The sequence below is a fragment of the Mauremys reevesii genome, unplaced genomic scaffold (genome assembly GCF_016161935.1).
Source record: "Mauremys reevesii isolate NIE-2019 unplaced genomic scaffold, ASM1616193v1 Contig56, whole genome shotgun sequence".
Lineage (NCBI taxonomy): Eukaryota > Metazoa > Chordata > Testudines > Geoemydidae > Mauremys > Mauremys reevesii.
Genome location: NW_024100869.1, coordinates 30299 through 43359, shown reverse-complemented (window position 1 = coordinate 43359; position 13061 = coordinate 30299). Strand labels below are relative to the sequence as shown.

The following is a 13061-nucleotide window of genomic DNA, read 5'->3' as shown; positions in this document are numbered from 1 at the left end:
CCCTGATGGGGGTGCGTGGGACCCCATTCAAGGTGCCCGTGACAAGGGTACATCTGAAATGGGGAGCCAAGGAGGGCCCCAAGGAAGTGGGGGTGCACCACCATTTGCCCACTGAGGTGTTGATGGGGAGAGACCTAGAGGACTGGCCGAGCAACCCCCAGAACACCCTAGTCGTGACCCATAGCCAGAGCCGGTGAGGAGCACTATGCCCTGACCTCGGGGAGGGTACCTCACCGGAGGCGCAGGACCCTACCCTGGTGGGGAGGGAGTGTCCAGGGACAAGGCTCAGAGGGGCTGCGGCTTCAGACCCACCCAGCGAGAGGGAGCAGGTCCCTAAGGGACCTGGCCGACCTCAGTGCGGTACAGACCATGGGGAGACGTTGCCAGGAGAGGTTCCTGTGGGAGAAAGGATTCCTGAACTGAGAATGGGCTCCCCCAGGGGAGATGGAGTCATGGGGGATCCGGAGGCAGCTGGCAATGTATCCATTAGGCAGTCCATGACAAACTTCAAAGAGACATATAGACAATGACAGTATTTTACCCAAGATTCATCCAAATGTTAATATTCCCCTTTGATCTCTGAATCAATAGTTATAGTGAGAGATAGGAACGGTCTGTTTACGGGTAGCATCTAAGATACACACAATTATCTAACAATATAAATTTGCATTTCAAAGTTCTAGCCTATTTAGCATGAATGGCCCTAATTATCATTCGCAAACCTGTCTAACATGACTTTAAAGTTGGGCTTTGGGTCATCCAGCCTGCAGGCTGTTAGACCCTTTCCAGCCATGTGTCACACCCCCAATGCAAGACTGGTGTGGAAGGGCGAAATTAGAGCTCCTGGATACACCTTTCGGACCTTCCAACATTGACATGGGCTGCGCTTACATTGATTTCTTTGTGAGGCCAAATTATGGATGCCTGCTTTGGCCTAAGTTAAAAACGTGTCCATCGTTAGTGATTCCAGGGTTTGGTCTGTGTGTTGACTTAACATCGCCATGAATGTTCTTCAGAGAGCACTTACTCTGGCATGCAGCCATGAAGGCTGTGAGATGTCGTACCTCAGTTTCCCCTTTTGCACAGCAGTTCAAGATTCCAGTGGGTTTTCTGCTATGTACAGTTTCAAGATTAGATACAGGCCCTAGCTGTGAAATATCAGTATCACCAGACCTTTTAACATAGTGTGTGTTGTCATGCAATGAAACAGTATAACTATGTAAGCTTTTATACCGTAATGAGTTCCCCTGTATCACTCCCAACATGTTCAAGGGTTTTTCCAAAAAAAAAAACAAAAAAAAAAACCTGCACATTGTACATTTTTACACTTCTTGGTATCAGCGGGAAGTTAGTTCCAATCATTAGCAATAACATCAGTTTTATCACAAGGGCACATTTACAATCATTTTTGTCATGCCAAGTCTTTTGTTTAGATAAATCATTCTTTAGGTCAGCTTGTTCAACATCCCTTTTGAACCTTTGTAGCTTTTTCTAGAGCTCAGGGTCTTCCTTAACATAGACTTTCAGTTTAACCACTTCCTTGGGGTTTTGGTATTTTAGGGTTAACCTGTGGCTTTTATTTGCAAGGTTTAATCCTTCTCATCCTCCCTGTCCAGTGGGGTCAAAATCTGAACTCTGTTGTGTAACAGACTCCATTGGCCGGCTGGGTGTGTCCTCTTAGACTTTCACATAGTTGTTAGCATTCTCCCCCCACTCAGTCAGGTAATTTGCATCAACACAGACAGTATTTAGTAGTGTAACCCTTCTGCCCATCTGGGTTGGCAGCAACAAGGGCCAGGTTCCGTCTCAATAACGCAATGCAAAACCAGCTCGAGCCCCCACCCAGTGACCTGGGACAATAACATACCACCCCCCCGGCGCCTCTAGGAGGCAATACTTCCCCTCTCGCAAGCACGGAGTCTGAGCGTAGCAAAATCCTTTTAATAAAGGAGGGAAACAATGTGGCATCACGTTGGAGAGACACTACAAACAGGATTCATAACACAAACCATGAGCAAAAGACCCACCCCCAAGTAAGTTTGGCAGTGTCCTTTTCAAGGTCTGAAGTCCAGCAACCCAAAAAATCATCCAAAGTCCCAAAATTTCAACACCCCAAAAGTCTCTGTCCCTGGTCAGTGCAGCCCCAGAGTTCAAAAGTTTATCTGCAGAGTTTTACCTCCCAGCCTGGGTGGAAGGGGGGGCACGCAGGGGTGTTAAGGGGCACTTTACATGGTCTGAGGCCGACTGCCCCACTTCTCCATGAGGTTCTGCTGCAGCTTTCACCACGAGCCACTCCACCAGCCATCCCGCGAGCCCCTCCAGCCGTTTTGCAAACTGCTCCACTCCACCAGCCGTCCTGTGAGCCACTCCAGCCATTCCACAAACTGCTCCGCTCCACCAGCCGCTCCGCGAACTGCTCCACTCACTAGCCACTCCACTCCACCAGCTACCCCACAAACTGTCACCTACTCAACAATGTCTCTTCAGCACCCTACCCCAAGCACTCAGTGATTTCAGCTCTTAGTAATTTCAGCATATTAGTGATTTCAGCTTGTAGTAGGGGAGCCTCAGTGCTGGTGCACTATTAGCCCAAAGTGAATTCAGCTTCACAGCCTGTAACCAGACTCCTAATAGAACCAAAATTAGCTCTGATATTCTACAGTGGAAAGAGGAGACATAATTGGTGTTTTAGGCCCTCAATGGGGATCCATATCATCAGATACAAATACCTATTCCCCAGCCTCTCTCTCAGTTCCCTGGGTTTTGGAACCCATGTCCCTTGTCTATCGAGTGATACTTAGCTGATGGCGAGTCACTCTGTCATAAAATAGTCTCATAGTCCTTCATTCACATAATCAGGGTAACAACACTTTATTCTTCCTGCCCCAATAACAGAGAAACTGGGGATCCCACAGCAGCTAAAGTGACCATTGGAGCTGCCGTGGGCTCATGCTCGGCGGGGTGGGTGTGCTTATGCAAGCAAGATCAGCCCCTGAAGTTCTTTTCCACAACTTGCCACAGTTCACCACCAGATGTCAGCGTAGAGCTCATCCTGACTTTGCTTACACTAGTTTTCAGCTCCTCACCCTTCACCAATTCCAAGGCTGGACTCTGTCTTAAAGAGATACCATCCATTTTCACTAGCAGGTTAGACTCCAGGTTCTTTTGTCCTTCCGTTACCAGCTTCTGCTTCCACATGGAATCAGATGTCAAGTCCACTAAGAGACTGCAAGACACCTCCAAAAGATCTAGAGATGAGAGTTTACCTGCCATCCCCAGTATTCTCAAGAGATTAACTGCACAATTGTCCTCCTGCTCTGCAGATTCAGCTATCCAGCCTTCCCTCTGAACCTGAGATACAACAGACTGTTCACTCAAAGAATCAAAAAGGAGATAGTCCTGTCCCAACACCAAGCTGGTTAAGCTCATAGGGCTGTTTAAACTCCCTAACAATTTTTATTCCATCTGAAATCTCCTCAAAGCTCTCCACACTGGATTTTTTTCAATACAAATTCAGTTGATTAATTTTCATCTGAAAGACTTTGGCCACTAGGCACCAACACACTTTCCTCAGAAGAGAGACTGTTTACTATCAACAATGGCCCATTAAGAGTTAATGGAAACAATTCCTTTTCACAGACTTCAAAGACTTCACCAAGAAATTCCTTCCCTTCTGCAATATCAGGCACTGCAACAGGTTCTTTCTGAGCTTTATTTATGTCCAGAACCGATTTGGGCACAACAGACAAATCACCAAACTCCTTCTGAGTTTCACTTACATCCGGAATCACCCCTGGCCCAGCAGGAGGATTTTCACAAAACCCCCTTTCAGGTAAACTGCTAAACTTCATAGTCGTAGATTAGAAGCATTCTCTTCCTTGTTCCAAGTTTCCACACTGGCAGCAGGTAACATAGTCAAATCACCTTCATGTTTTCCTTGTGCCGTGGCTATGATATCACTCTGATCAGACAAGGCTGTCATATCTTTACCCAGAAACACACTAGCACAGACAAAACAGAAGCACCAGAATCACTTGGTCTCTGGGAACTATTTATGACATTAACTGGATGCAACCTAGTTGCAATGTCATCATCCCTAGCAGGCACAAATTCAGGACCACTTCCTTCCTGGGCTTTAGTTGTATCCAGAATAAGCTCTGGGTCAACTGATAAATTTTCAGCCATCATAGGGTGACAGGCTTTTTCTGTCTGCTCTACAGAGAAGAGCTGGAGAAACATTCCCCTTTAAGAGACAAACAGCTTGGGATCTCATTTCCCTTGTCCAAGCACACATGGCTGTTCACCGACAATCCCTTGGAGATTGGGGTAGCTCCCTTCATAGGCAAGTCATTACTCCTAACAGACTCGGGAACATTTCCTTCACTGTCACAATTCTCCACATGGGTAACAGGTAAGGGATAGGGATACTCAAGGATAGGGATACTATTCTTGCCTTCCCAAACTGCTGATTAGACAAAGCCGTCCCCTGCCGCACAGAATCGCTGTCCCATCCAATGTCTCCGCTTCGCAGGGGGTGCCGGCGATGGAAAGAGCCATTTCACTGTGGCGCAGCGCGATGGGGCAGGGAATGAATGGGCCAGTGAGTGGAACCTCGGCCCCCTCCAGGGGCTGCTCCTCCAGCTGGCTCCACAGGGGCTGCTGTTCGTGAGGTCATGGGTCTGATCCTGGGGTGCAGTTTTGGGTAACAAGCTGTTGGGGGGTCAGGTTCTCTGAGGCAGGGAGGTTTGGGGAGCAGGAAGGTTTTGTGCCGGCATCTCAGCCTCCCAGGGGCAGCAGCTCGTCCCCCAGGGAGATTTTATTATCCGCAGGACCAGATCCAGGCTCCTGGGGGTGCAGAGAGATGGGGGGGTTGAGGGCTCTGAGTCACCCTGAGCCCAGCCTCTGGGGGGAGCAAGGGGCACAGAAGGGGGGGTCACCTTACCTAGGGTGCCCCCCTCGGGCGGCTGTAATAGGCCTCGGCCAGGATCAGCCCCAGGACGAGCAGGACCACGGCACCCAGCCCCAGACGAGCGATGTTGGTGTGGGTGAAATCCGGGCGCCCCGGGGGGCCTGCTGCAGGGGCAAGGGGAGAGTCACTCGGCAGCTCAGATGGGGAGATCAGCAGCCGGCGCTGCTCTGGGAGCAGAGCCCCCTCCAACCCCCCCCCCCGTCCGGCAGGTCTGGCTCTGGGGCCTCTGCTTCCCCAACAAAGCGGTTGCCTAAGTGGACAAACTTCCCCTTCTCCGAGGGCCCAGCCCCCACTCACTCCATCCCCCACCCTCACTCACTCACTCATTTTCACCGGCCTGGGGCAGGAGGTTGGGATGCGGGAGGGGGTGAAGGCTCCGGCTGGGGATGCCGGTCTGGATTGGAGTCAGGGATGAGAGATTTGGAGATCAGGAGGGGGCTCAGGGCTGGGGTAAGGGGTGGGGCACAGAAGGGGGTGCAGGGTGCAGGCTCCAGGCGGTGCTAAACTTTGGCGGCTCCCGGGAAGCAGCCGGCATGTCCCTCCAGCTCCTAAGCAGAGGGGTGGCCAAGGGGATCTGCGCACTGCCCCCGCCCGCAGGCATGATTCCTGGCCAATGGGAGCTGTGGAGATGGTGCTCAGGGCAGAGCCATCACGCAGAGCCCCCATGGCCACCCCTCCACCTAGGAGCTGGAGGGACATGCTGGCCGCTTCCCAGGAGCCAGGTAAACAGCTGCCAGCCCTGCTGTGCTACCATCTGGACTTTTAATGGGCCGGTCAGCATTGTGACCGGAGCTGCCAGGGTCCCTTTTCAACTGGGTGTTCCAGTCAAAAACCAGACACCTGGCAACCCTAGTCCCAGGCCCCACCCAGGCACCCAGTTGGTCCCAGCCCCAGAGCCAGGCTCCCCGGATCCTGTCCCTCTCCTGGGATCCCCTAATAGCTTCCAGGCAGCAACCTACAGGGCAGGAGGTGTCGGAGGAGCTGGGGGGTCTGGTGGTGAGGGAGGGGCAGGGGCTGCCCCTCCCCCTGGTGTCTGGGCTCATGCACCAAGAGTCACTGCCCCCATCCCGCCCAACCAGCCCCAACCCCCGGGGGGGAGCTCCTTGGGCAGCATGAGCCTTCCAGGGCTGGTTCAATGGTGATTCCCCCCCAGCCCATGTACCTGGCCCCGCCCTGCCCGGGTGGGTGGGAGCTGGCGCCGCTCCAGGCTGGGTCGGGTCGGTTTCCCCTGCGGGACTAGAACCAGCATCCATCGGGGCGGGGCGAGGGGCTGAAACAGCAACTCAGTGATCAAACACCCCTGCCCAACTCAGCATCTATCATCATTGTTATTCCCAGGGAGTGGCGGGGCGGGGGGGGGGGGGGCTGTGGCGGGGGCCAGTGCCGACTCTGCAGCCCCTGAGTCCCGACTCCTCTGTGCGTCCCCAGAGTGGGGACAGCCACCTGGGGGACAGGATCTCCCGTCACCCCAAATATCCAGAAGCTACTGCTTCCCCCAGCTGGGGAACCCCCCAGTGACTCCGTCACCGTCCCAGTGTCCCATCTGCTGGATTCCAGCAATTGCTGAGACCCCCTGGGGCCTGGCTGGGGGTGGGGCTGGGAGCCGAGGCGCCGGGCTGGGCCCCTCACCTGCTACAACGATCTGCACAGGGTCGCTGGGCTCCGAGTAGACAACTTCTCCTGTTCTATCAGTATAACGACAGGTGTAGCTGCCCCCGTGTTCCCGTCTGGCTCTGGTGATGGGAAATTCAGCCTCAGAGCCGGCAGGGTCTGTGTAAGTCAGATAATTCTCATCTTCATCCTTGTAGAGGAGGATCCTCATGTCCAGGAGCTGATGCCAGCACCGGATGGTGACGTTTCCCCCCACGGGGATCACCCCACTGGGGCTGACGGAGATGGAGGGTTTGGGGTAGGACCCCTCTGGAGTCACAAACAAACAGGCAGTAAGTGGGGGTGACACAAACCGCGTCCGTCTGACTCAATCCTCTGCCCATCTGTCGCTCCAGCGTTTCACCCCCCGCCCGTCCCTGGGGTGCAGCCCGGCCCCGCGGCTCACAGCCGGGGTGAGACACAGGAGAGGAAAGGAGATTTCCAGTCTCCAAGTCGGGGTGGGCAAACTTTTTGGGGTTCCAAAACTGTATGGAGGGCCGGGTAGGGAAGGCTGTGCCCCCCAAAGAGCCTGGTCCCCGCCCCCTATCCAGCCCCTCCCACTTCCCACCCCCTGACTGCCCCCCTCAGAACTCCTGACCCAGCCAGCCCCCCCCTTCTCCTTGTCCCCTAACCTCACCCTTCTGGGACCCCTGCCCCTAACCACCCCCCTGGGACCCCAACACCCCCTATCCAACCCCCCCTTCTGCTTGTCCCCTAACTGCCCCGGGACCTCACCTCCTAACCAACCCCTCCTGCTCCCTGTCCCCGACTGCCTGACCCCTATCCACACCCCCGCCCCTGACAGGCCCCGGGACCCCACCTCCTATCCAACCCTCCTGCTCCCTGTCCCCGACTGCCCTGACCCCTATCCACACCCCGCCCCTGACAGGCCCCGGGACCCCACCTCCTATCCAACCCCTCCTGCTCCCTGTCCCCGACTGCCTGACCCCTATCCACACCCCTGACAGGCCCCGGGACCCCACCTCCTATGCAACCCCCCCTGCTCCCTATCCCCGGACTGCCCTGACCCCTATCCACACCCCGCCCCTGACAGGCCCCCAGGCCCCACACCCTATCCAACCCCTGCTCCATCCCTAGACTGCCCTGACCCCTATCCACACCCCTGCCCCCAGCCAGGCCCCTGGGACCCCACCCCTTATCCAACCCCTCTTGCTCCTTATCCCCTGATGACCACCCCCTCCCAGGATGCTCTGCCCCTAACTGTCTCCCTGGGACCCCACCCCCTATCGAACCCCCTCAAATTCCCCTTCCGAACGTGTCCCTGCGAATGCAGGTGGAGGACTCAGGAGGAGCAGGGGCAGCCGTGCAGCCCGAGAGAAGCGGCGGTTTCCCCCTCAAAGCGCCACTTCTGTCCAGCCGACTGCGCAGCTGCCCGGTGTCCTCCTGAGTCCTCCACCCACGTTCACGGCGCTCCCGGCACCTGCACCACCTGCCTGCTCCCTGGAGGCTGCAGGTGAGCCTCCCTCCCTGCTCTCCTGTCCAGCGCGCCCCCGTGGCATGGTGAGGTGAGGCTGCGGGGGAGGGAGGACAGCTGGGGAGGGGCCGGGGGCTCGCCTCCCAGACCAGGAGCTCAGGAGCCGGGAAGGATGGTCCCGCGGGCCGGATGTGGCCTGCGAGCCATAGTTTGCCCCCATCTGTTTTAAGACCTTTAGCTGTCCAGGGTCAATTCAGCCCTGCTCCCGCTGCAGTCAGGAGTGACTCCGGATTGACTCTGGGGGAGCTGAGATCAGAACCCAGCCCTGCCCCCACTGCACTCTACCCCCACTTGGGATCTACCCTGTGGGGTTCCTGGTCCAAATTCAGGTCCTTTGAGCAAGCGGATACCTGGACAGGCCCCACAACAAAACATGAGTTTACAAAATCCCCCGGTTGTTCTAACATTTTCCTGCCCACCCCTGGGGCTCAATCTCTGGCTCTGCTCCGCCCCAAACCGCTCTCAGCCGCTGGGGATTTAGCTCCGCTCTGCACGGTGCTGGGGGCCCCTTTGGGGACGGGATATTCCCAAAGCTGTTCAGGGGACGTTCCGGACGCCGGGCCGGGCTGAGCCTGACCCACGAGCAAAGCAGTGACACGCGTGTGCAGCAAGCCAAGGGGGAGACACAACGGGGCCTTGCTCCAGTCCCTCTGCGTGTCCACGTCTTACAGCCCTGCTCTGCCTGACCCGTTCCCCGGGCTCCTGCCAGCTCCCCGGGCACAGTGCGGGGGCGCTGCGGGGGGGCTGGTGCCTTCACTCTGTATTTCCTGCTTTGAGTGCAGGTGAATTCACCCTGTGTGGTGCCCATCCCTGTAATGAGTGGGGCGAGGTCTCAGTCCCACCTCTGGGTGTGGAAGGGAGCATGTGTCTGACAGGATCATCCCTTTGGGGGATCTGTACCCCTCACCCCACCCATGTCCCTCATCCTTACTGTGGAAATTCCCCCAGTTGCCCCATTCCCCACAGATACTCACCTCCCAACATCCCACTCCGCCCGGCCAGCCAGCAGCCTGGAGAGGAAACGGTTCATTAGGGACCAGATCTCAGATCAACTGGATCCTACACCCTGGGCTCAGATCCCCCCCGCACCCTTCTGCGCACATGCTCTGGGCTCAGACCCCCCTCCCACATTGGACACACACCCTGGTTGTCTCTGATACTCACCGAGGAGGAGGATGGTGAGAGCAGATGCCATGAGGGGGCAGTGGGAGCCCCCTTACCGCTGTCACCAACGTTACACCAAGCCTGAGCCAGGTGATGCAGTCGTCTCCATCAGGTGGTTTCTCTGCAATCTTGAGCCCAAATCTACTGTGGTGAGAGCAAAGCCAGATCCCTGTGACACCCAGCAAACCACATCCCCTCCTGCAGCTGCCCAGCCCCTGCCATCACCTTCCAGCCCCACATGGGAGCTGCCCAGTCCAAGGACCAGCTGAGAAAGGGGGAACCTCAGATGGTGTCAAGAGGTGCCCAGGCTGCCCTGACCTTTTCCAACAGGCCCGTCTTGCCTCCCTGGAGCCGCAGCTCAGAGCAGAGGAGGTCACAAAACACACACACAACACAGTGCCCCCCACGGAGTGATCCTCTCCCACGGACCAGGGCAGAGATTCCTTCTTGACCCGGCTGGACCCAGCGCCTGCCCTGGAGCATGAGGGTGGAGGGGCCTGGCCAACCTCCTTCTCAGGTCCCGTTGCTGCAGATGCTGTTCTTAGCCCAGTGGTGTTGGACAGAGACAGGACCAGGGAGGGGGTTGGAGGGCTGTGGTTTCCGACCTCTGTGAGAGTGGGAGGGAGGGATAAATTTACATCCTGAGTCGTTAAAGGAACAGACGATAAAGCCTTGAAAGGGGAAGTCTGCCCAGAGCTGTCACTCGCTTGCTGTCTCTGCTACTGCCAGTGAAACTCTGTGTAAACCTAATGCCCCAGCACCAGGGCCGGATTTAGGGGCAGGCGACCGCCTAGGGTGCCGGGCTTGGGGGGTGCCAGGTTCGGGTGCTGGTTTTGCTGTTAGCGACAAAAGGGAAAATCGAATGTTTAAAGTAAAATGTTTCAGAAGAAAAATGCCAGTGGGAGCTTTTTCTCTCTCATTGACCATGCTCAAGCATCTATCGAAGAAAGGTTCGGACCAATGAAGCACCATGAAAAGACCTGGGGGGTTCGTACGACTTTAGTAAGCTGCTGGTGGACAGGAAAACACGGCTGAGCCATTGTACGGACCTTCACTGGGACGCATGGGGACTGTTCGGACGTCAATGACAAAGACCTCTCTGTCGAATCGGACACGTTTTGCCACAGGGGACGCGCTCCCCACTCCAAGTTCTCCACCACACGCGTGAGGCAGAGCTGCAGGACACTTCTCCTAATGTGTGAGCAGCTCTGAGGATTCTGCTCACGCTGCTGGTCACAGTCGTGTGTGGTGAGCGGAGCTTTTCAAAGCTCAGGGGCATTAAAAGGTATCTGCGATCGCCAATGGCCAACGGGAGACGGACGTCGCTGGCTGTTTTATCACTTGAAAATGCCACTGGCCGGTCTTTGGCTCCCTCTCGGATGCTGCATTTCAATTCACGTGTGCAAAGGTAAGAAATGCGACTTTTCAAACTAAAGGACCAGGGGTAACATGCTCAGGCTGTCACCTGCAGTAACACGATTTAATATTGGTTGGGGCACAGGTCAAGTCCCTGACGTTAGCACATTTCAGTTATGCTTAAAATGAAAACGTTTCTATAAGCTTAGAAGAAATGAATTTTTTTTTGTATTTTTCTTATCTATGGCATGAATAAATACAGATTTACAGCTCCTAGTGTGCAAATTTACCATCTTCTATGACAGGGCTAAATCATGAATGCAAATCATGCATCAAAGTCATGAAATGGGCTACAAATGCAATTACAAATAAAGTATTCAAAAGTTTAACGAATGGAGGGCGGCCCCTGGGGCGCCACTACATCTTGCCCAGCACCTGCCCAGTGATGTACCCCAGCTCTGGGAGGGGAGTGGGGTTCAGGGGTTAGAGCGGGAGAGGGGCTGGGAGCCCGGACTCGGGTTCTATCCTGGCTCTGGGAGGGGAGCAGGGTGTAGTGGTTAGAGCAGAGATCCCATCTCACCCAGGTGTTACACACAAGGACAGGCGGGTTGTGGGGTGCCCGGGGAGGAGGGCTGGTTTGTGGTTCTGTGTTTATTACAAATCTGGAGAGTAACAGGATGCAAAATATAGTAGAACCTCAGAGTTACAATCACCTCGGGAATGGAGGTTGTTCGTAACTGAAATGTTCCTAACTCTGAATAAAACGTTCTGGTTCTTTCAAAAGTTTACAACTGACCATTGACTTCACACAGCTTTGAAACTGGACTGTGCCGAAGGAAAATGCTGCTTTTAACCATCTTCATTTAAATGAAACAAGCCCAGAGAGAGTTTCCTTCCCTTTTCAAAGCTGTTTTTAAACACTTCTCCTTTGGTTTTTTAGTACTTTGTTTACACAGAACAGTTCTGCAGTGGCTTCTTCTTTTTTTTGGTCGCTTCTGGTGCCTGATTGTGCACTTCCGGTTCCAAATGAGGGGTGTGGTTGGCAGGTTAGTTCAGAACTAACTCTGAGGCCACGTCTACACCACCACTTTTGTTGGGATAATTTACGTCGCTCAAGGGTGTGAAAGAAACACACACCCCCAGCCCGAGTGACGTAAGTTCCACCGACAGAAGCGCCGGTGTGCACGGCGCTACGTGGGCAGGAGACGCTCTCCCGCCGACACAGCTACCGTCGCTCTTGCGGGTGGTTTATGAGGCCGCGGGGAGCTCTCTCCTGTGGGTACTGAGCGGCTACACGGGAGTGTTACAGCAGCGCGGCCGCGTGGGTACAGCTGTGCCGCTGTCAGCTCCCTAGTGTAGACATTGCCTGAGGTTCTCCTGTACCATAAACGCCTCCCATCCCCCTCCCGGTGCTGAACCTCCCCCACCCCTTCCCCACACGTGGGTCTGGACCGGGCAGGGGGACACCAGCTCAATGGGACGGGGCTGCAGTGGGGGGAGGGCAGCGTCCCCCCTAAATCTTCCCCATTGGCAGAGTTCTCTGGGGCTGGCGCTGCAGGGGGACGAGTCAAAGGAAATACAGACGCTCTCATGTAGCTGGATGTCAGTGAGGTGTTTGATACAGTTCCACGTGGGAAACGATCAGTTACACTGGAGAAGACTGGTCGAGGATTCATACGAGAACTGAGAGGTGGAGAAGGAATGGGGTGAAGGGGAGACGACAACACGTCACACTGAAAGGGGAACTGTCAGGCTGGAGGGAGGTCACTAGTGGAGCTCCTCAGGGATCAGTCTCGGGACTCGTGTTCCCTCTAATTTTCCCCACCCATGTGCGGAATTAATTTTGTTACATGTGACACGTCAGCTCCAGATTGGTGCACACAACAAAATCCATGTGGCAGGGGTGGGGCCGAGGGTTTGGAGTGTGGGAGGGGGCTCAGGGCTGGGGCAGAGAGTTGGGGTGCAGGGGGGTGAGGGCTCCAGCTGGGGGTGCGGGCTCTGGGGGGGGGCCGGGGATGAGGGGTTTGTGGTGCGGGAGGGGGCTCCGGGGCTACAGCGGGGAGAGAGGATTCCCCCCAGCTGTCTCTCCTGGCAGCAGCACCTGGGCTGGGGAAGGAGGCACCTCTCCCTGCTGAGGCAGCTCCAGGGCTAGAGCCGTGGGATAGGCGCCCCTCCCTCAGCTGCGGCAGGCCTGGAGGGGCCCCAGCCATGGCAGGTACTGGCAAGGCTATATTTGGGTGGCCCCTCCCCCAGCTGCAGCAAGTCCTGCACACTGTGGGCCACTGCGCAGCTTACAGGGAACTTAGCTTGGGACCAAGCTTATTTTTATTACTCACCTTGGCACAAAGAGTGGGTGTGTGCTAACACAATTTGCAGCTGACACAAAGTTGGGAGGTGTTGCCAATACAGAGGAGGACCAGAAAATCA

General features: G+C 55.5%; 1 protein-coding gene across 1 annotated transcript; it reads right to left on the bottom strand.

Moving 5' to 3' along the window:
• Positions 1-4942: 4942 nt before the first annotated feature.
• Positions 4943-9824, bottom strand: LOC120394401 (platelet glycoprotein VI-like). The gene is made up of 6 exons (XM_039518638.1): positions 9597-9824; positions 9279-9422; positions 9089-9124; positions 6599-6889; positions 6132-6239; positions 4943-5073 (listed from the first exon to the last, which is right to left on the bottom strand). The coding sequence occupies exons 2-6, from the start codon at positions 9307-9309 to the stop codon at positions 4943-4945; spliced, it is 597 nt and encodes a 198-aa protein (XP_039374572.1). The 5' UTR covers positions 9310-9422; positions 9597-9824.
• Between the last annotated feature and the right edge of the window lie 3237 nt (positions 9825-13061).